General features: G+C 48.6%; 2 protein-coding genes and 1 long non-coding RNA gene across 14 annotated transcripts in view; 2 read left to right on the forward strand and 1 right to left on the reverse strand.

Annotated features, from left to right (window-relative positions):
* The first annotated feature begins 104 nt into the window (after positions 1-104).
* ADIPOR1 (adiponectin receptor 1) lies at positions 105-7,734 on the forward strand. Of its 4 annotated transcripts, none has more exons than XM_055083977.1 (7): positions 105-375; positions 2,076-2,222; positions 3,229-3,400; positions 3,827-4,037; positions 5,016-5,203; positions 6,346-6,539; positions 6,890-7,734. In XM_055083977.1, exons 1-7 carry the CDS (start codon positions 235-237, stop codon positions 7,016-7,018), a joined length of 1,182 nt encoding a protein of 393 aa, XP_054939952.1. In that variant the 5' UTR covers positions 105-234; the 3' UTR covers positions 7,019-7,734. The 4 variants fall into 4 exon arrangements, with proteins under 4 accessions (XP_054939952.1, XP_054939954.1, XP_054939953.1 ...); XM_055083979.1 differs by having other exon boundaries at positions 109-375; positions 2,106-2,222; XM_055083978.1 differs by having other exon boundaries at positions 112-375; positions 3,851-4,037.
* A 4,246-nt stretch (positions 7,735-11,980) lies between these two features.
* On the reverse strand, positions 11,981-12,713 carry LOC114486077 (uncharacterized). The gene is made up of 2 exons (XR_003679276.1): positions 12,659-12,713; positions 11,981-12,479 (listed from the first exon to the last, which is right to left on the reverse strand). It is a non-coding gene; the product is annotated as an uncharacterized lncRNA (long non-coding RNA).
* KLHL12 (kelch like family member 12) overlaps positions 12,184-18,573 on the forward strand; it is a 27,703-nt gene continuing 21,313 nt past the window's right edge. For 5 of the 9 annotated variants that reach the window (XM_028488208.2, XM_028488205.2, XM_028488206.2 and 2 more), the window contains exons 1-2: positions 12,766-12,875; positions 14,810-15,043. In XM_028488208.2, the coding sequence (XP_028344009.1) occupies positions 14,849-15,043 (195 nt within the window). In that variant the 5' untranslated portion in view covers positions 12,766-12,875; positions 14,810-14,848. The other 4 variants (XM_024130654.3, XM_024130648.3, XM_024130647.3 and 1 more) reach the window with 4 other exon arrangements.

Consider the following 18,573-nt stretch of genomic DNA (forward strand, 5'->3'; position numbering starts at 1 on the left):
GGAGCCTGTGCTCCGCGACGGGAGAGGCCGCAGCAGTGAGAGGCCCGCATACCGCAAAAAAAAAAAAAAAAAAAAAAGAAAGATGTAAGAGGAATAAATTGTCAACACCCTTCGTGTTTGGTGTTTGTGTTTGCTTTCAGTGTCTTCCATCACAGGGAACTCTCTGCCCCCTGGGGCCGAGAGACCCCACCCTTTCCCCAAGCTGAAGCCGCAGAGCATTGAGGTACCAGCCAGATGTCTTCTCACAAAGGACCTGTGGTGGCCCAGGGCAGTGGGGCTCCTGCCGGGAACAGGGAGGCAGACACAGTGGAGCTGGCTGAGCTGGGCCCCCTGCTAGAGGAGCAGGGCAAGCGGGGCGTCGCCAGCCCAACCAAAGTAAGTGTCCCCCCAGGGCCCGCCTCTCCCCTTAGGCCTATCGGTCTCCGTTTCTTAAGATCTCGACTGTCTCCCCAAGGGACTCTCTCTACCCCAGTCCTCGTCACGCTGTAGTGTAACTCTTTTTATCTGTTTTTCCCACTATAAGTGGTTGCTTATACCCCAGTGCTTAGCACAAGACCTGAAATCCTGCGAGTGGTCAGTGCCTGTCTGTGGTTGAAGGAAGGAAGCAGTCAGGCCCGAGCCCAAGATTAGGCTGGGCTTCATATAATGAACAAACAAAAAGCCCTGTAGCGAGTGAGGTAAGCCAGAAAGAGAAAAACAAATACTGTATGCTAACACATATATATGGAACCTAAAAAAAATGGTTCTGAAGAACCTAGGGGCAGGACAGGAATAAAGACGCAGACGTAGAGCATGGACTTGGGGACACGGGGAGGGGGAAGGGTGGGCTGGGACGAAGTGAGAGAGTGGCATGGACATACATACACGACCAAATGTAAAACAGATAGCTAGTGGGAAGCGGCCGCATAGCACAGGGAGATCAGCTCGGGGCTTTGTGACCACCTAGAGGGGTGGGATAGGGAGGGGGGGAGGGAGGGAGACGCAAGAGGGAAGAGATATGGGAACATATGTATATGTATAACTGATTCACTTTGTTATACAGCAGCAACTAACACAACGGTGTAAAGCAGTTATACTCCAATAAAGATGTTAAAAAAAACCAAACGTGTAGCTTTGACAAGGTAGAAGTCTCTCACGTAGAAGAATTCTGGAAGTAGCCTCTCCAGGCTGGTGTGGACGCTGCACTCCGGGCAGGCACCTGTCCTGCTCTTCCATCTCATTCTTAATGTGTCGCCGAGGGGCGGGGGTGGGGGAGAAGGGCCCACCCTTCCTGAAAACACCTGGAGTACTTCATGCACACCGATGTGGTCTTTCCATTTTGCCTGAGCAAAATGGCAGTAGCATTGCCACCCTGAGTGAAACCAAGGACTCCCGTTACGGAGGGGGAGAGAGAGAATGCGGGGAGAGGGGGTCTATATCGATCTGTGTCACGAAATCTAAGAGGAAGCATCACAGGAGAAAGAACAGCCCGGAGGAGGAGCTGCTCTCCACCTCCATGGCTCGGAGCCTCCCTCCGTGGGAGGCAAGGGCTGTCGCGCTGCACCCTGCGTGTCAGGCCTCCGTACAGCACAGGAGGGCCTGCAGCTTCTTGCGCGGAACCAGTTCTCTGAGACCCTGCTTCTCCTGGCAGCTGCTGTGGACGCAGAGTTTCAGTCGCTGTGGCATCCCCAGAGCCAGTGAACAGAGAACTGCACAGATGTAAATTGTTAGGGGACTCTCTGAAACTCTGTCTTTTTCATTCTTTTGAGAGTTCAGTGATCTGGAAGAGAGAAATATTCAGGAAATTGGGGCAAGTTAAGAACCGCTGTCTTAGCGATAAGGGTGGGCTGTTGGGACTTAGAGAGCATGTAGGCCTGGTGCGCTACTCCCATGTGCCTCGGGTGCCAGTCTCCATCCGTCTGTCCCCCGTGTGCTGCGTTGGGCTTTCACTCCAGCATTTCCAGAGTTGTAAACTCGTGCACTGTCATGCTGTAGGAGAAAAGGCCACGAGGCCCTGTGTGTGGGAGAGAGGCTAGGCAGAGGGCAGTGAGTTGAGGTTTCTCTGGATCGCTCACTCTGGACTAGGGAACTCCCAGGGTGGGTGTGTGTTTCCTTCGTTCCTGCAGGCCGAAGAAGAGCAGGCATGCCCAGTGCCTCAGGAAGAGGAGGAGGAGGTGCGGGTGCTGACACTGCCCCTGCAAGCCCACCATGCCATGGAGAAGATGGAGGAGTTTGTGTATAAGGTCCTGTCCTGGAAGGGGGAGGGCAGGCTCACCTGGGCTCCCCCCACCTGGCAGGCATGCGCTGGGGGGAGGAGCTTTCACTTCTGTGCATGGGCTTGGTTTTCTTTACGGCGAAGTAAATCGAGGGGAATCTGGCTAAATTTTTACTGCCTACTGTGTTGGCGTTGCTCAAAATATATTCTAAAGCAGGAGTCCTTAACTCTCTTTGCTATCAGTGCCTTTGGCAGTCATCAAAATATTAGAATGTGATACAGTAACACGGCACCTTTATTAATACGTTAACTATGCGTGACAAGCTATAATGTATTTTATTAGAATTTATAATTTCCAAGTGGTAATGAGTAGAAACAATATTTTGATGTCTGCAAAACGACTGTATGAAAATATCTGATTTCTATTGGTGACAGAGTCACAAATTCTAATACTAGACTTGCTCACACTTACAGCTGAGGGAAATGGTAAGTTTAGTTAAAGTGATTGAAAGAAAAAATTTTTTTTCCATCCAAATTTCCAACACTGTCCATTGTCCATACGTCCCAGGTTAAGAAGCCCTGCTCTGAAAAGTCATAGGCTCAACCCAGTGAGAGCTTAGCATCTAAAGGGGGGGAAAGGATGGACAGGCGGCCACCAGAGTCTCCGGGGGCAGAGGGGTAAATGTATATTTTTAAAACCATATGTATAATTTCCATTTCCTTGTTTTCATTCACTACATCTACCTAATTTTAAAACTCAAGTAGCTGAAAAGAGGTCCTGCCATATTCTCTTTAGAGACTGAGAAACACTTATCTACTTACCTAAGCATATCCAGGTGAACTATCATGACACAGGAACAAAGCCATTAACGAGCCGTTGGTCCTGGGGCAGCCTCGCTCGTGCTGCGTCGTGGCTTCTCTGGCCCCGGCGTTCCCCGGGCCCTTCTGGAACTGGGCAGATGCTCTCCTTCACTCCTTGTCCGTGGGGAGGCTCGCGTCCTCCGGGCCCCCGCTTAGAGAGCGTGTGGTTCCAGGTCTGGGAGGGGCGCTGGCGGGTCATCCCGTATGACGTGCTTCCCGACTGGCTGAAGGACAACGACTACCTGCTGCACGGCCACAGGCCGCCCATGCCCTCCTTCCGGGCCTGCTTCAGAAGCATCTTCCGCATCCACACGGAGACCGGCAACATCTGGACCCACCTGCTCGGTGAGTGGTCTGGGGGGAAGAGCAGACTTTCTGTCTCCTTCGATGCCCAGTACTTGCATAGCCTTTTTTGTCCATGGGAAAGAAAAACAACGTTGTTGTGACAGTTTGACAGCTGGCGTCGTGCCTTTAAACTACCAGTGAGCTTGCTGGGCCCTTCATCGCTGGTGTGTAAGACGGGGGTGCGGGGCCTAGAAGTGGGAGGAGACGACGTCCTCTGTGGTCAGAACCGTCCCCGGTGCAGGCAGCTCCTCCCACTTCATAATCCCCGTGGTAGAAACAGAACGCCAGCGTTTCAGAGGATGCTCTTTCTGTCTGGGTTTGTGTGACTGGTGCCGTTTTCTCCGGAAGTCGCCGACCGCGGTGCCCACAGCTCAGCCTGTGGCTTTAGTGCTGGTTTAAATCATCACACATGCCCTTTTTCCTCAGGCTTCTTTGCTCTCCGTCCTGTAGGTTTTGTGCTGTTTCTCTTTCTGGGAATCCTGACCATGCTCAGACCAAACATGTACTTCATGGCCCCCCTTCAGGAGAAGGTGGTGTTCGGGATGTTCTTCCTGGGCGCCGTGCTCTGCCTCAGCTTCTCCTGGCTCTTTCACACCGTCTATTGTCACTCAGAGAAGGTCTCGCGGACCTTTTCCAAGTGAGTGAGAAGAACGTCGGTGGGGAACGACCATGCACCGTTGTCACACCCTGTGACCCAGGTGCTGGCAGGGTCCTGGAAACTCCAGCAACTCCTAAAGATTCCCTGATGTGCCAGAGGAAGGGCTTTCTGTTGTGCGGGTATAAGAGGATCAGGAGGCTTTTCTCTTAAATCCTTCGTGAAAAGTTTCACTGCAGCCTCCTCAGCAGGTGGAGCCCAATTGTGGGTATATTTTCTCCCTGTGCAGTGCTGCCCTTTGTGAAACTTGGGGTACCAGTGGGCTGCTCTCTCGGACTGAGTACCCAGTCCTGGCCTACCTTCTTGGTGGCCCAAGCCGTTCAGGGCGTGGCACAGTTTCTGCGCTCCGACCTACCAGTCCAGTAGAGCTTATCTTTGCTGCCCGCATATTGCTGGAAGCCCCAGATGTCCATCCTCTAAGGCTCTCCTTATTCCCCAGTTCTGAGCCTGGAGTTCTGTTTGTTTGCTTGTTTTTGTTGTTGTCGTTGTTGGTTTTGGAGGTGATGGTGAGTTATTTTGTTTTTCTCAGTAGCACCAGTAACAAGAATACATTTTTATCTTTAAGAAGTCGACTAAAACAGAACAGTACACCTTAGTAATACTCCCAAGTTAAGGGTTTTGTTTTCAGAACTCTGCCTATCAGAACTGGGGAATACTCAGAGCCCTTCCTGCATGGAAGCTGGAGACTGGCTGCATTGCAGTGGGATTCCTGAATTTAAGTATCCGTGAGGGGGATGTCGCTGTTCACAGCCAGGGGAAAGGGATGCAGTTCAGACTTTTCCACTGCGGAATAGACGTGCTTGACCTCGTGGGATTTTGATTCAGGGTAGAGGATAGACCGTGTGGGAAGTGAGGGGCTGGGGGCGGTCCCAGCCGAGAGCAGCTGGAGACCAGAAAGGGCCAGCTACGGAAGCCCGGGGCCCTCCGCCCCCCCCACGCGTCTCGTCTGTGGCCCCGCAGACTGGACTACTCGGGGATCGCCCTGCTGATCATGGGGAGCTTTGTGCCCTGGCTCTACTACTCCTTCTACTGCTCGCCGCGCCCGCGCCTCATCTACCTCTCCGCCGTCTGCGTCCTGGGCATCTCTGCCATCGTTGCGGCCCAGTGGGACCGCTTTGCCACTCCCAAGCACCGGCACACAAGAGCAGGTGGGTCGGAGGACAGAGCGCAGACCTCATAGGTATCTGGACCTTGAGCCCAAGGGCTCCACCCCGGGCGCCCACCCAGACCCTCATCCGAGCTGAGAACTTGCAAAACAGCATGCATTTTCGAAGCTCAGTTCTCCCCCAGGTTCCATACTATTTCAGTAAAATGTTAATAGGACAGATCAGTCCCAACCTGGTCAACGAGCTACAAGTATAGAAACGACTGCTCTTATATTTGGTTTGAGGAAGTTAAAACATGTACAGAGCAGTCACTGTAGTGACCTGAGGGTCACTGGGCTCGGTCCTGAGCTCAAACCAAGGGGCTAAAATTAAACCGCCCAAAGTTATTTTACTAAGGGAATGGAAGGCTTGGCTTGGTAAATAAAATACCTTGAGCATAAACACTGTTACCAAGTAACATGATAGCTGTGAGCCTACACATCTTCCTGTTGTCTCGTCCAGACTCAAGCCTTATTACTCGCAGCAGCACATCAATTAGCACTAGTCTTCGGTCCCTTCAGACTTAACATCTGCTGTGTTTTGACCTTCATTTAAAATAATTAAGTATTCGTCAGGTGCCAACCATGTGCCAGACCGATGCTCTACCGAGGCCGTCTGCAGACGTGGAGAGGCGGTCCCTGCCCTGCGGTTGCGTGTAGGGCGGTGGTGTTGAGCCAGCACCCGTTCTGTCCGTCCTGTTACTCGCTCTGTGTCCAGTGGCCACCGACGACCTCTAATCTGGATCTGTGTGTCTCCTCAGGAGGTCAGGGTCCTGACCTTAATGGGAAACCTGTCTTTCTCCTCCCTGGCTGGCAAACCACCCGAGGCCTCACCATGTCGCTTCTGTACCCAAGGCAGCCATCAGGAAGTTCTGACCTACATGGTCGCCTGGGCTGCTTCCCGGATAGTGAAGAGTGTGAGACGTTTGTTCTTGGCGCTCCTTAGGAGGGAATAGCTATATCAGCATCTACACAGCCTTCTTCCCATTCTGAATGTTAAAGAAACGTGTGCTGAGTGTTCTCCATCTTGCGCTAACTTTCCTGAACACGTGCTGTTCACCAGAAAGTAGCTCATCAGAGTGAGACAGCAGTGCCTTCCAAGCGGTACTGTTTCCATGCCTGACGCTCTGTGTCTGCTTTGTTCAGGGGTGTTCCTGGGGCTCGGCCTGAGCGGCGTCGTGCCCACCATGCACTTTACAATCGCGGAGGGCTTTGTCAAGGCCACCACGGTGGGCCAGATGGGCTGGTTCTTCCTCATGGCTGTGATGTACATCACCGGAGCCGGCCTTTATGCCGCGCGGATTCCCGAGCGCTTCTTCCCTGGGAAATTCGACATATGGGTAAGAAACGACACTTCAGCGGGGCCTGTGGCGGTGAGACCGGCCCGCAGGTGGAGCTCGGAGGCAGGGGCAGTGAGAGACGTGGCTCAGGTAGTGTCTGAGGGTGCACACGAGTTCCTACATGCATGTCCGTGCGTGTAGGTGGGAGAATGGCGGGGAGGGCAGTGACCAATTTTGTAACATTTTGGCGTATCCCTGACAGGGCTGAAAAATTTTTTTTCTCCAACAAATTTATCACTTTTATGAGGTAAAAAATTTTAGGGAGGAACGAGGAGAGGCGAGTGCCTTCTCCACTCCCTCCGGCCTTCCGTGCCGTCACGTCACCGAGTCCCTCTCTTGTGCCCCCGCAGTTCCAGTCTCATCAGATCTTCCACGTCCTCGTGGTGGCAGCCGCCTTCGTCCACTTCTACGGGGTCTCCAACCTTCAGGAGTTCCGATACGGCCTGGAAGGGGGCTGTACTGACGACTCCCTCCTCTGAGCCGCCCCGCGAGGGCACAGCAGGAACTTCCCAAGTGCTTTTAAAATAACTTCTTTGCTGAAGTGAGAGGAAGAGTCTGAGTTGTCTTGTTTCTAGAAGAAACCTCTGAGAGAGCTCAGAACCAACCGAGCTTCAGCCCACTTCACACTCACCGGGCAATAAACTCTCCGTGCCGCCGCTGAGAGCAGTGAGGATGGGCAGGCGTGGCCGCGCCCCCCTCGGTAAGGCAACTACTACCGGCCCCTCCCAGAGACGGGGCTTTGGAGCTCATGTGGAGATTTTACCCCTCCTCCAACCATTCTGGGGAAAGATGCTGGACTGGGACTTTTCAGAAATTCTGTTTCTGGAAGAAACTGTCCCTCCCTCACCCCCATCTTGACTTTGTAACCTGGCTTATAACAGGCCATCCGTTTTTGTAGCACACTTTTGAAAAACTGTTATAACCTCGTCCATCTTTCTAGGGCCTGGACTTGCTCACACAGCAGGAAGAGCAAAGCCACCAACCTTTACACAGCCGGCTAATCATGGAAGTGTGTCCAGGCTTCAGATAACTTGAGTTTTAATGTTTTCTTGGCAGAGTAATGTAAAATTAAAGTGGGGAAAGATATTTAATATTTAATACTAAGCTTTAAAAAGAAACCTGCTATCATTGCTATGTATCTTGATGCAAAGACTATGATGATAATAAAAGAGTACAGAAGACACGCTTGGCATTCGGAGATGTAACATGTGTGGCCTCAGCTATTTGCACATAAGTCCAAAGGATTAAAACCGGTAAAATCATTTCAGATTCTGCTGAGGCGCAAATCGGAATCACAGGTACTGACAGGCTGGCGTTTGCGGGCCAGCGAAGAGGCCTAACTGAATTCCAGCATCTGCTCCTCCAGACCGCTTTACGCGTCTCTACTTGGCGCACAGACGTTTCCTGGAGAAGTTAGTACGCTGTAGTAGTCTTCAATAATTAGAAGATATCTGCCTTGCGAACATCAAAGGCCTACTACATAATATTAATACTTTAGACTTCAGTTCCTTTAAAACTGCCCTGATTAAGGTTGTCTCGTCAAGAGGTTATTCCATGCCTTTTTGTGCCTTTGCAAATTGTCCTCAGCCTGACAACGAGTTCTGTTCATTGGATGCAAAAGGCCTGCAGTAGTCACTTCTGAGCTAGTGCAGGCATTGGGTGGGAATCTTTTTTTCTTTTAATTTAATTTCTCGCTACGCCAGGTCTTAGTTGCAGCACAAGGGATCTTCGTTGCAGCGTGTGGACTCATCGTTGCGGCATGTATGCGGGATCTAGTTCCCTGACTAGGGATCGAACCCGGGCCCCTTGCATTGAGGGCGTGGAGTCTTACCCACTGGACCACCAGGGAAGTCCCCAGATGGGAATCTTCTTGAGTTACAGAGTTGGGTTCACTTTAAGGGTCGAGTCTGTACAACTAGGAGAACAAGTGATCCTTTTAAAAAATAATCCAACTAGGCCAACAAATCTCTACCTCCGGTGGTAATCAGGGAAATGTAAATTAAAACCAAAATGATAAACCATTTCACTCCTACCAGACTGGCACAAATTAAAAGTCCTAAGACTTGAGTGTCGGTGTGGATGTGGAGCAGACCAGATGCTGCTGGTGGAACCGTACGTAGTAGGGCCACTTTGGACATGGTGGAGTATACTTGTTACAACATTCAGACGTTACATGAAACAGTAAATGTGAGATGCATCTGATATGTATCCTAGGTTACTTCATTGAAAAAAAATGCTGGTTCTGGGGTTTCCCCGGTGGCACAGCGGTTGAGAACCCGCCTGCCAACGCAGGGGACACGGGTTCGAGCCCTGATCTGGGAAGATGCCACACGCCGCAGAGCAACTGAGCCCGTGTGCCACAACTACTGAGCCCGCGCTCTAGAGCCCGCGGGCCACAGCTACTGAGCCCGAGAGCCACAACTACTGAAGCCCGCGCACCTAGAGCCCGTGCTCTGCAGCAAGAGAGGCCACCGCAGTGAGAAGCCCGTGCACCGCAGCGAAGAGTAGCCCCCGCTCGCTGCAACTAGAGAAAGCCCGCACACGGCGACGCGGCCAAAAAGAAATCATTTTTTTTTAAATGCTGGTTCTGACCCACTAAGTTGTTTCATAACTCATCAATGGGTCACAACTCACATTTTGAAAAACACTACCCTTGAGAAACTTAGCTTGTACTAACAGATTCATTGTAGCTTTGCATAGTAGCAACATACTGCAGATGAGCCAACTGTCCAGAACTTTGAGTGAAAAAAATAAATCTTGGTTTATTCTTATGATGAAACACTGTTTAGCCGTGAGAGCTAGGTACAGTGATGACAGCATGGTTGAATCTCAAGATTCGGAGGAGGGAGTGGGGCTGCTTGGAGTAATACATCTGGTGTGATTGCACTGATGTACTGTTCAGAAATGTGCAAAGTTAATGATAGCTTAAGGGTATAAACATGGTAAATACTTTAAAAAAGGAAGTGTTAATTCAGAAAAAGGGTTACCTCCGAAGGGGAAAGGACAGGGTAACATACTGGATATTTCTAAAGTAAAGCTTATATTGATTAAATTGGAGGTGCATATCTGGGTGTTCTTTATACTGTGATCACTTTTTCTTACATATATAATATCTGTTTAACGCAAAACATTTTTAAATTTAAAAAAGTACTTAGGGAGCTGATAGCAGAAGTCTCAAACTGCTGGCGTGCAGGCCGCAAACATTCACGAACGTGACCCGTTTGGAAACAGTCACCCTCAGCCCAGTAGCGGCTGTGTCTTTACAGAGGGCTGCACTCTCAGGTTCATCCTCGGCCCTACCCCGCAGTGTGGTCACCTGCCTGGCCCCTGGAGGCATCTGAGTTTGCAACCACTAGTATAGAAAGAACTGGAAGGAAACGGACCACAGCTGGTCCAACTCCATCCATGTTGTACTTGAGGAAATATGAGACCCGCAGCAATTGGTGAGACCCCATGCGTATGTGCTTCCTCATCTTCCAGTAGACGGGACCAGGGAAACAGTCTGAGCGAGACATCTTTGATGTCTTGAGCATCTTCTGTGTACTTTTCGTGTTATTTTATGTCCTTATTTCTAACCCTGTTAAGTAGGTGGTATTATCCCCTTCCACAGATGAAGAAATTGAGGCCCCAAAAGACCAAAACTTTTTCACAAGATGACAGGATTGCAGTATCTGAATCCAGATCATTCTGCCTTAAACCCCAGGTTCTAAAGCCTCAGATCATTTAAAAATCCTGATTTCACTACCCCTTACCTTTACCGAAGCCGCTAACTAGCAGCAGGCGACTCTTGCCTTCTTTCTCTAACTGCATGCTATGGCTCATACACTTCCTACATACTTGCTGAGGACCCGCAGTGTGCTAGGCAATACAGGAGAAAAGTAAGTGATGACAGAAACACTGATAAGTTTTGATTAAAGCAAGGCCAAGAATAAAAGCTAAGAATCCGACTCTATCCTCTTCCTATCGATAAGTAAACAATTAGGGAAGAGACTAATCTCTAGCTATAGAACATCTATTGTCTTGCAATCCGAGAAAGGTTCAGCACAGCCCTATGTTTGGGAGAAGTCCTCGATGTAAAAGCGGCTCACAGAGGAGTCCCATCTCCCCCAGAAAGTGCCTTCCTTAGTATCTGTGTTATCGCTGGTCAGGGGCAGGAACCAGCCCTTGGGAGGCATGAGGTAGGCCTGGGTGCAAATTCACGATGAATTTCAAAGCAGCAGCTGGGGCCCTGCTGTGATTACATTCGGTAATTAAGAGGCGCATTCTCATTTCTGCCATACTCTGGTGGCACAAAAATGCAATGCACCCTGCCTAGCTGGTTTAGAGATTTGACCTATGGTCTACGTACGTGATCTAGAGCTCCACAGCACATCCCCGTTTTCCCTTACTGAAACCCTTCAGGAGCCGTGAACACCCAGAGTCATCCCTGGAGTCCAAACAAAAAGGCAGGGCAATGTGTGGAACCTGGCTGATCGACTCACCTCATCCAGACACAGCCCTCCAACAACGGACTTAAGAAACTCAGAATCAGTCTGAGCTGTAGCATACTGAGTCAGCTGTCCAAACGACTAGAAATATTCTCACTTGAGGACCGTGTTCCCACAACTTAAGCACTCAAGACACGCTAGGGCTGTACCCTTGAAGAAAACAGAAGCCTGAACTAGTTCCCACAGTGTGCTGGCTTTCTTGCTAGCAGTTTCTCCATCTTTTACTCTCTGGAAAAGGAGTGCACATATTCTAAACAAAGCCTCTTTTATTAAGTTCCCTCTCATATTTGGAAAAACTCTCCGTTTAGCAGCCAGGAATTAGGCAATATCATTAAAGCATCTGGGTGCTATTCTGCAACCAGAAAACACGGGATTATTCTTATTTAAATTATACATATTTTTAATTCACATGATGCAAAATTCAAAAGGCATAAAAATATATAGAGGAAAAAATCTCCCTCCCACCCTGTCTCCCAACCAACCCGTTTCTCTCTCCAAAGAAACTAATGTTACTACTCTATTTTGTATTATTCCAAATGCAATTTTATACATATACAGGCAAATACGACTATTTATATTTCCCCAACCTTTTTACACAGCTAATAGCGAAGTATGCACACTTTTCTCAACTTCATGGTATTGAACTGTATGGATGTAACGTATAGTAATACGTTACTGAACCAGTCCCCTGCTGATGGGCGTTAAACTTGTTTTCAATACAATCTACAAACAACCTTGCACACACATCATTTTACATGTGTGTGAATGTATACACAGGATAGGTTTATTAAAATCGCTGTTAAAGGATATCTGCATTCATCGTTTTGGTGAACTTTTCCAAAATGCCCCCCATAAAACTTGTACCAATCCTGCACTCACAATATGTAAATCAGAGAATTTTAGATCAGAGATACGATATGAGAGATGGAAACACTACGTAAAATTCGACTGCTACCCACTTGGCTATAGTTTTATTATCCCTAAAGAATCAAAGGCCCCACAGAGGAAAACAGTACAAACACAACTGGTTTGGACCTTCACTTGAATTGAATCAAGGAACCTCATTCCCTTCTGAGCCACTGAGATAAGTGCGCCGAAATCAATCAGAAGCTCAGCATCCAAGAGCTGTGAGGGGCAGCAGAAGCGGAATAGGGGAGATGAGGACTCCTGGGACTTCTAAGAAGATCCTTCGCAATCTTCCTCGCAGTGTCCAGCTTCTAGAGACCGCAAGTTCCTTCCACTTAACTGTCTCGGAGTGCAGAAGCAGAGGAGAACCACCCAGCGGTGGTGACAGCCCCGATTGTGATGCAGAGAACGCTGAAGTCCGTGGTCGCAGGACTCAGAGGATTCTCACCACAGCGATGGTCGGCCCGAAAAGGCAATTGTGGACAATGGAAGTGAAGAAATTGGAAGCCTCCGTGGGTTTTCTCGATGCGAGAGGGCTCCTGAATACCTGTCAGGTAAAACAAGCCCTGCAGTCAGCCCCTTAGCTTAGAAATCTCTGGAATCCTCTCAGTCCGCCGCGCCTCGCGGCCCTGGGGAACGTCGTCTCAGCCGGTCACCTGGCTGGGGCTGCACCCCGGCCCTCGCGCCCGAACCCCGCTCCGCCCCCAGTTCCCCGCCCCCAGTCACCCAAACCCTCCTCGCTGCTTTCTCCGGGCTCGCAGACGCCGGCAATGCGCACCCGCGGGTCACGTGACGTGGCCACTCACGTGACAGGTCGGGCGTGACGTCATCACCGCGCGCGGCCGCCGGGACCGCGCCGGAGCCTCCGGGTCCGGGCGGCGGCGCTTGGGTTCTTCCCGGGCCGTCCGCTCGCCCCGCGCCCAGCCCACGGGCCGGAGCGCAGGTGAGTGGCCCGGGGGCGGCGGCCGACGCCCTTCCCTCCCGCCCCTCCCACCGTCGTCCCCTCTGGGCTAGGAGGAGTCTCCTGGCGTCCAGCGCCCCGATCTCCGCCTGCAGGCTGTCGGGTAGGACCGCATCGCTCCTCGCCCGCCGGGAAGGCGTCCCCTCCTCAATTCGACGCCTCGCAAGGCTTCCGCGGCGCAGCCGCTCCACCGGGGAGGCTCGCGGGAGCCCTGGGCCAGGTCATCTCGGTGCGGAGGGCGGAGGTCGAGAACCCCGGGAGGAGACCGAGCCGCGTTGGGGTCGCGTTGGTTTGATAGGCCGAGCCAGGTCGTAAACCCCCGAGAAGGTCTTCACCGTAAAGGTGGGCGGGGTCTGTGCAGACCTTTCTCACATCTCCAGAGTTGAAACTAAGTTGACTTAAGGAAAATCTTTTTGAAAATCATCTTACGCTTTGATGAATCACCTTTTCTGTAAAATGAGTCTTGCGGAGTGGTTGGAGCGCTCATACAGTAATACGCTAACTAAACAGGAGTAGATGAGAATTTAGAATCTCGTTTTTTCTATTCATATGAAGTTATGGTTGTGAGTTGTGGACTCCTGAAAACCGTAGATTGATTTTATTTTCTTGGATCCTTTCAGAAAGTTTTGGATTCCACATAAGACAGACTCTCTTAATAACCACCCCATTTCATTCCCCAGAAATTGTCCTGGAAGCAAATAAACAAAAATAGTGTGACTAAAGCCTGTCAACAACCACGAAAGTACCTCTTACATGGATTCTTTTTTATATGTAACCTATTGATATTACTGAGTTCATTTAATTAATGCATACAGGTGAACTTTACAAGTGACTGGCTATGGCCATAAAATTAGTAGTAGAGTTTTGATAGGTTTCTATCCTAGTAAGTCTCTCTCTCTCGGTATAGAAGAATTACTGCAAATATTGATTTGTTAATGCTGATTGATGTTTACTAATAGAGTAGGGAGACCCTTCTATAGAAGAGCTTCAGTAGCTTAAAAGAAAGTTAATAAATCAGCTTGCATGGATTCCATTATTCAGTATGGGTATTGGGTCCTCATTTGAAGTTTCACTTTAAGAAGAAATCTCCCTGGTGGCGCGGTGGTTGAGAGTCCGCCTGCCGATGCAGGGGACACGGGTTCGTGCCCCGGTCCGGGAAGATCCCAGATGCCGCAGAGCGGCTGGGCCCGTGAGCCATGGCCGCTGAGCCTGCGTGTCCGGAGCCTGTGCTCCGCAACGGGAGAGGCCACAGCAGTGAGAGGCCCGCGTACCACAAAAAAAGAAAAAAAGAAGAAATCCAGATATAGTTGGAAGTCATCATAAGTAATTATTTGTGTGCTTTCTTAGAAAAAAAGTTTATTTTTACTGATACTGGCCTTTATTGCTCTAGGTTGAATGAGCAGTTTTTCTTTTCTTGTGTTCTATTACTAACCATTTATTATACACTTGCTAGGAGAGAAAAAAATATATAAAACAGGGTCCCCACCCTCTAAATATTTACCTACTTAATCTACTTAAGGGTTAGGGTTCTATTAAAAATAGCGATGTCACACCGTTAAGAAATTTTATCTTCTCATTTTATCATGTGAGACAGCAGCCTTGTGAAGATTGGCAGGAAATGTACAGCCTCTTTCTACTTACAGTACAGTTGCGTACTGATTACAATAAATGTCAAGTGGTTTGGGCACTCGATGATAATGGAATTCAGAAGAAGAGATCATTTTTACTCGGGATAGTTAGTGGCTAGATTGTGTTGGTAATACCAGGAATAGGAGTGCTTCCTACTTGTGGATGCTTGAGTCTGATGGAGCCTCCTTAATTTGTAAAGCTAACTGAATATATTTAGTTTCTCCAGTCCTTCAAGTATGCTCATTGTTGTGTTTTTGTTTTTTTTTTTTTGTCTCTCGTACCTGCAGAATCCAAGGATCCCTTTCATTCTCTCTCCATATTGCCTGATGGGAGGCATTATGGCCCCCAAAGACATAATGACAAATACTCACGCTAAATCCATCCTCAATTCCATGAACTCCCTCAGGAAGAGCAATACCCTCTGTGATGTGACACTGAGAGTGGAACAGAAGGACTTCCCTGCCCATCGGATTGTGTTGGCTGCCTGCAGCGATTACTTCTGTGCCATGTTCACCAGTGAGGTAAGTGGTGAGTCATCTCCTCACAAGTGGAACCTCACACATGGTCACTTCACAGTTGTCTCACTTCACTGAATAAAATAGTAGAAGTTTGATGTAATAGTGAATTTCTATAGTATGGTGTTAAATGGGCCGACTCTGGATAAGATCTGCCACTTGACTGTGCCTTAGTTTTCTCATCTCTGAATGAGGGATAATAGTAATACACAATAGCATACGGTTACTGTTACAATTACTTGAGAAAATTACATATGACGTGCTTAGAACAATGTCTAGCATGTAGTAAAACAAATACCAGCTATTGGATTTTATTACTGTATTTTAAATTTGTTTTCCTTCTTGTAAAGTTTAATATTTTAAAGTGTATACTGGGGAAGAGGGAGGGGGGAAGGAAAGAGGAGTGAGCCTCAGTCCTCATCGCGTTCCTTCTAACAGTATGTGGAGAAAATCAGTCTTCATTCTACCAGTGAAGGCTTTAGAGTAAGTGCAAATGAGAGGGAGAGGGCTTAGTGCCTGACTGTGTGGGTGTGTGAAGTATCACCTAGAAAAAGATGCTGGCTCTGGAGCACAAGCCTTTAACAAGGGAATTAGAAACAGGTTGGCTTGGCAAGAAAAGAGGTAGTGCTCACAAGGTATTAGGAAAAAGACTGCCTTAGTAATTGCCTGGCAAGACGGCTAAGATGTGAAGGAGGCTGCTGGGTGAATCGCGAGGGACTCAGCTGAGCAGAGAGGAGCACTGCCGACCTCAGCTCCCTGAGGTCTCAAGTCTGATTTTTTAATTTTAAATAAATTGTCTTGATTTCTTTCTAAGCTTGAATGGTGAGTACACCACTGTTGATTATATCGTTTAGCTCTACTTATATGTATGGCTGACATATTTCATTGCAGTAACACTTTTTTAAAAATCCTCTCAGCCACCAGCGTTTTATCAGCGCGCGTGTTGCTGGTGACCTGAGCGGGAGAGGTCGGGTCGTGAAAGTGTCAGCAAGTGCCTTTTGTGGGCAGATGCCGTGTTAGGTGGTTGTCGCGTCCCACTCACCCCAGGGGGAGTTGTTTCCGTCTCATTTTACAAATGAGGAAATAAGGTCTCAGGTGCTAACTGCCTTATAGCTTGTAAATGGTAGAGGGGATTTAATCCTAAATTAACTTAGCTTGATTCTCATTCTGATGTTCTAATTGTAAAGCCAGAGTCGTGTGTGATGCTGAACCAGTGCTCAGTCACGTGGCTGGCAGGGAGAACGCGGAAGCCTGACATGTCGCCCCAGCAGATCCAGGCTATTTTTTTTTTTTTTTTTTTTTTTTTTTGGCTGAGTTGGGTCTTCGTTGCTGGGCGCAGGCCTTTCTCTAGTTGCGGCTAGTGGGGGCTACTCTTCGTTGCGGTGTACAGGCTTCTCATTGCAGTGACTTCTCTCGTCATGGAGCACGGGCTCTAGGTGCGCGAGCTTCAATAGTTGCAGCAGCACTTGGGCTCAGCAGCTGTGGCTCGCAGGCTCTAGAGCACAGGCTCAGCAGTTGTGGCGCACGGGCTTAGTTGCTCCGCGGCACGTGGGATCTTCCCGGACCGGGGCTCGAACCCGTGGCCCCTGCATTGGCAGGCGGATTCTTAACCACTGCGCCACCAGGGAAGCCCCAGGCTGATTTTAAAGTGACCCTGTGCAGGGCGACATTACAGACCCTGTCCTGTACCGCATCCCAAGGAGCACCAGAAGCGGTGGTATTCATTTCACTGGGCGAGCGTCACGGCTGCCGGCAGGAAGCGCTGAGGACTCGGACTGCTGGCTCCTCACTACACGTTGTGCATCCTGTCTTCACTCTCTCTCTGCACGTTCGGGAATTAGTGTGCAGTTCTGTAAAAGAGCTCTCTTTTATTTTTTTTCTCACCAGTGATTATTTTATAGTCTTTCCTTAAAAACTGACATCAGGCAAGAAAGTGTCAAACGGTCTTGTCTTTTTCAACTGAAGTATAATTAACCTACAGCACTATGTTTCAGGTGCACAACATAGTAATTCATTATTTCTATGCAATATAAAATGATGACCGCAACAAATCTACTTACCATCGGTCACTGTTCAAAGGTATTACAGTATTATTCACTGTATTCCTCATGCTGCACATGTCATCTCTGTGGCTCATTTATTTTGTAATTGGAAGTTTGTACCTCTTCCGTTGCGGAGCACAGGCTCCGGACGCGCAGGCTCAGCGGCCATGGCTCACGGGCCCAGCCGCTCCGCGGCACGTGGGATCCTCCCGGACCGGGGCGCGAACCCGCGTCCCCTGCATCGGCAGGTGGATTCTCAACCACTGCGCCACCAGGGAAGCCCGGAAGTTTGTACCTCTTAATCTCCCTCATCTATTTCACTCATCCTCCTATCCCCTTGAGGTTTTTTTTTTTTTATTGAAGTATAGTTGATTTACAACATTGTGTTAGTTTCACATGTACGGCAAAGTAATTCAGTTATACGTGTGTGTTGTATATTCTTTTTCAGATTCTTTTGCATTATAGGTTATTGCAAGATATTGAATATAGTTCCCTGTGCTATACAGTAGGTCCTTGTTGTTGACCTATTTTCTATATAGTAGTGTGTATCTGTTAATCCCAAACTGCTAATTTTCCCTCCCCCCCACTTTGGTAACCATAAATTTGTTTCCTGTGTCTGTGAGTCTATTTCTGTTTTGTAAATAAGTTCATTTGTATCATTTTTTAAGACTCCATACAGAAGTAATATCATATGGTATTTGTCTTCCTCTGTCTGATTTACCTCACTTACTATGATCATCTCTAGGCCCATCCGTGTTGCTGCAAATGGCACAATTGTTTTTATTACTATTATATGGCTGAGTAAGAGTCCATTGTGTGTGTGTGTGTGTGTGTGTGTGTGTGTGCGTATACATATATACACACACACACGTATATGTATACACACCACATCTTCTTTATCCTTTCATCTGTTGATGGACACTTAGGTTTCTTACATGTCTTGGTTATTGTAAATAGTGCTGCTGTGAACATTGGGGTGCATGTATCTTTTCAAATTAAAGTTTTCATATTTTCCGGATATATGCCCAGGAGTATGATAACGCTATTTTTAGTATTTTAAGAACCTCCATACTCTTCTGCATACCCTTGCATTTAAGTTATTTAAAGGAGTGGTTCCAGAGACCTGGATTTTTTTTCTTTCGTTTAACATCTTTATTGGAGTGTAACTGCTTTACAATGGTGTGTTAGTTTCTGCTGTATAACAAAGTGAATCACAGCTATATGTATGTATAGCTGAATAACGGCTATACATATACATATATCCCCATATCCCCTCCCTCTTGCCTCTCCCTCCCACCCTCCCTATCCCACCCCTCTAGGTGGTCACAAAGCACCGAGCTGATCTCCCTGTGCTATGCAGCTGCTTCCCACTAGCTATCTGTTTTACATTTGGTCGTGTATATATGTCCATGCTACTCTCTCACTTCGTCCCAGCTTACGCTTCCCCCTCCCCGTGTCCTCAAGTCCATTCTCTACGTCTGCGTCTTTATTCCT

This window comes from Physeter macrocephalus, chromosome 4, assembly GCF_002837175.3.
Source record: "Physeter macrocephalus isolate SW-GA chromosome 4, ASM283717v5, whole genome shotgun sequence".
In the NCBI taxonomy this organism is placed as follows: Eukaryota; Metazoa; Chordata; class Mammalia; order Artiodactyla; family Physeteridae; genus Physeter; species Physeter macrocephalus.

What these genes read in the sequence shown, in the direction of transcription:
- ADIPOR1 (XM_055083977.1), top strand. Translation starts at nt 235, where the DNA reads ATGTCTTCTCACAAAGGACCTGTGGTGGCCCAGGGCAGTGGGGCTCCT. An exon ending in TGGAGGAGTTTGTGTATAAG is followed by an intron (nt 2,223 to 3,228) that starts GTCCTGTCCTGG and finishes GTGTGGTTCCAG; the next exon opens with GTCTGGGAGGGGCGCTGGCG. An exon ending in CTGGGAAATTCGACATATGG is followed by an intron (nt 6,540 to 6,889) that starts GTAAGAAACGAC and finishes GTGCCCCCGCAG; the next exon opens with TTCCAGTCTCATCAGATCTT.